The sequence below is a fragment of the Chionomys nivalis genome, chromosome 4 (genome assembly GCF_950005125.1).
Source record: "Chionomys nivalis chromosome 4, mChiNiv1.1, whole genome shotgun sequence".
NCBI classification, from domain to species: Eukaryota; Metazoa; Chordata; class Mammalia; order Rodentia; family Cricetidae; genus Chionomys; species Chionomys nivalis.
The window spans coordinates 16,171,225-16,174,549 of record NC_080089.1 but is presented as its reverse complement, the minus strand read 5'-3'; the positions used below and the strand labels follow the sequence as shown (position 1 = coordinate 16,174,549).

General features: G+C 43.8%; 1 protein-coding gene across 1 annotated transcript; it reads right to left on the bottom strand.

Moving 5' to 3' along the window:
- Nucleotides 1–2,813: 2,813 nt before the first annotated feature.
- LOC130873458 (60S ribosomal protein L27a-like) lies at nt 2,814–3,325 on the bottom strand. The gene has a single exon (XM_057768305.1). The coding sequence runs from the start codon at nt 3,291–3,293 to the stop codon at nt 2,847–2,849; it is 447 nt and encodes a 148-aa protein (XP_057624288.1). The 5' UTR covers nt 3,294–3,325; the 3' UTR covers nt 2,814–2,846.

The following is a 3,325-nucleotide window of genomic DNA, read 5'->3' as shown; positions in this document are numbered from 1 at the left end:
TCCCCCATTCCCAGTGTCTGCTCAAGAGCGTCCCAGGGAGAAGCTGGGTAGCAGAGGGACCCTTTCTTCTGGCTCAACAGAGAAAGAGCACAGGGCACGGGGTGAGGAAGTGAATCACAGGATGCTCCCGGGGATGACTTTCTGGAAGCCTGCGAGGCAGGCAGGAGACATTTGCAAAGAACTCGTTCATTCAAGGAGCAGTGGCGATTATGTCTTTTCAGTTCTAACTTTTTCGATTGGGAACCATATGAAGCAATAAATCAGACTTGAACGGTATTCCATATTCATTGGAATGTCTCCCTCCCTTGAGTCTAGAAATCTAAGTTCAGATTCTGTTTCCCGTGGGTCTCCATATGACTTTAGATTGGGTACCGATTTTCTGAACCGTGAGAACTCCCCCTACACCAGAGATCGTGAACCAGTTCTGCCAGGTTAACAGAAGAGGCAGACAACAGTTTGAAAGCAGAACCAATAGGCTCTGCGTGGAATATGCAGAGCAACCTCACTCCTGGTAAGCAGAGAGGTTGGGAAAAGAGACGTGATGTGGATATATCCTCAGGTGGCCCCTCCCCCTGATAATCTTGGCTGGCTCACTGGCAGTTTCCAAGGCAACACTCACAGTGACTTGCAGAAAGCAGAGTCCTATTTCTGAAGGGTGCAGTGAAATGGTCAGATGGCTATGATGTGCCAATTTATCAGAGAATGCAGCACCATACAGACCTGAACTTGCACATTAACTTATGAGCACATGCATTTACGAACATTTGGTACCTTAGAAATCATTTAATTAATACGTAGGAGATAACTGGACAAGAGAAAAATTGGAAGAAAAAATTTAAGGGGTAAAAGAGTTGATTGCATATCAAACAAACAACTAAAATATTGTCTTGATGAATGTCAGATTCTAATGAACTGTGTTTACAATTTAACTGTTATTTACCATGTAAGGATAGCGCACATATTTGCAAATTGTTTTATTTTACTGTCATTTTATAGCTTCTCTGTGAGAGATAATTAAAGCAAAACCAGTTTAAATGAAGCTACTCAAAGGGACACCATTGTTGTGCCAATAATGTGCTATGTAAATGCAAATTATCAGAATCCCCATTATAGTGAAAACTGCTTTTATCATTTTTATTAGACCAGCATGTAAATATTTTAATAGCACTCTGATTTATAGAGCGCTTTTCTCTCTAAAAAGATCAACATGCCCAGCCATGCATTATTTAACAGATCCTCCCAACCCTAAGGCATGAGGAAACCTATTCATCCCCTAATCCTTTCCCTGAGATACTCACACAATGCCCAGCTAAAACAGGTACTCAGCACTTGACAACTGAGTGAAAGAAGGAGGTGGCATTTCCATGAAGCTCACACACATCCACAGGCTTCTACAAAGAAGAGAGTTGCAGGAAGATGGGGCTGGCCATGAACTAGAAAAGGTCAAGGCGTGTGGAGAAGCACAGAGGAATTCAAAGGACTCGGCAAAAATGGAAACCAGCAAAGGAGTCATTGTGGAAGTGAGCTGAGGCAATTGTTAGCGTATAGGAGTCTTTTCCTAAGCCCTGGGAGATGAAACTGTGCAGGGAGAAAAAGAAAGAAATTATGGAAAAATTCACTTGTAATTGCTGAGCTTAATGTTCTGAAGAAATAAACCCAATGGGGTGATAATCTGTACACGTTAAGTGTCAGAGAAGCCGATAAAAATGTAATCCCAGGAGAGCTGCGTCTTCACTAGCCTGGCAGAGCCAGAGACTTCTCCGTGGTGTGAACATAGAAGTCCATACTTGATACTTTCCAGGAGACTGGCTAACAGGCAAAACTCACCATAGGGTTCACACATGCATTTAACTAGAGAACCCATTTTTAGAGACATATATTAACTTCTTGAGAAATTAAGACTAAGGAATAGTCTGAAATATACTAGTTTGAAGAAAAGAAAAATGGGGCAGAAATGAAGTCCCCACATGTAAATGTTTCCTGAAAAGAAATGAGCCCCGGTCTTGCTAATCTCTGACAGTTAGCAATATTTAGAATTCGGTTCATCTACATGCCCAGATGCCTGGAAACCGCTGCCACCTACTCCTACTGTCCTGTGAACCTAAATGGGATATGTACACAACACCGTTAGCTATCACTGGTTGTGCGTACAGGGAAATACGGTGTTTTTATGGGAGTTATTACTGTCAAATTCTCACACCATTAAAACAAGCCACTGCCCTGTGTGTGAGCATCAACTCAACAAGCGTTAAACCAGAGTGGATCTGTGGGTTCCACAAAATGTGCAGCCACCCCCGGCCTACACTGGAGATAAAAGTGTCATACTTGTCCCAGCTGTTGATGGAGGGAGAGAGCAGTAACCTGACTTCGCAGACCACAACTATGGTCGCTGGTCACTGCTGAGGTTTGTTTGCTCATAAAGAACACACGGTGACCTTCTCTAAGCTTGACAGTTACTCGGTTCCACACACTCTTCCTTTTTATCTTCCCTGTTAGTCCAAGGTAAGAGTATTTCAGGGCAGAGTCTGATCAGATATGGGGATCTCTCTGCCACTTTTCTGATGTAAGACGAATACGTGTCATTGTCCCCAGGTCTTCATGGTACAAGTGGACGTTTACGTGGGCCTAGACGAGAACACTGAATGCTCTCAACTGTAATAAATAGTCTGAGACCCTAAGAAAAAGAGCTTAAAAATTGAAATAAGCCTTCAACGTTGAAATATAAACCACCAAGCCTCTAGAAGTGTTTTCTATATTTTTACCATTGTGAGCAAAGTCATAGACAGTAATTCTTTTTTTTTTTTTTTTTGAAAGTGTTAGCATTTAATTGGCCTCCCTGAGTGGCTTCAAGCCACCAGAACACAGGCACCTCCAACACCCTTTATCTTCTCTTCAGCTCTTCTGCTGAAAAATTTGGCTTTCACAATGACAGGCTGCTTAGGGAGCTTTCCCTTCCCCAGAACTTTGTAGTAGCCCGATCGCACGACATCAATGATGGGAGCAACTCCAGTCTTGTTCTTGGCAGCGTTGACCCGAGTCTGCTCACTGACCAGCGTCCACAGTTTATCCAGATTGAAAGTCGGGCAGAAGCTCTGGTTCCTCTTTAAGTGGTAATGCCTCATCCCAACTTTCCCGAAATAACCTGGATGATATTTGTCGAAGTTGATCCTGTGATGATGCATGCCTCCAGCGTTCCCGCGTCCTCCTGGATGCTTGCGGTGTTTACCGATGCGGCCATGGCCGTGGCTCACGTGGCCCCGGAGTTTCCGGGTCTTCCTCAGTCTGGATGGCATGGCGGTGGCAGAAAGGAAAGAGGGAGGAACCA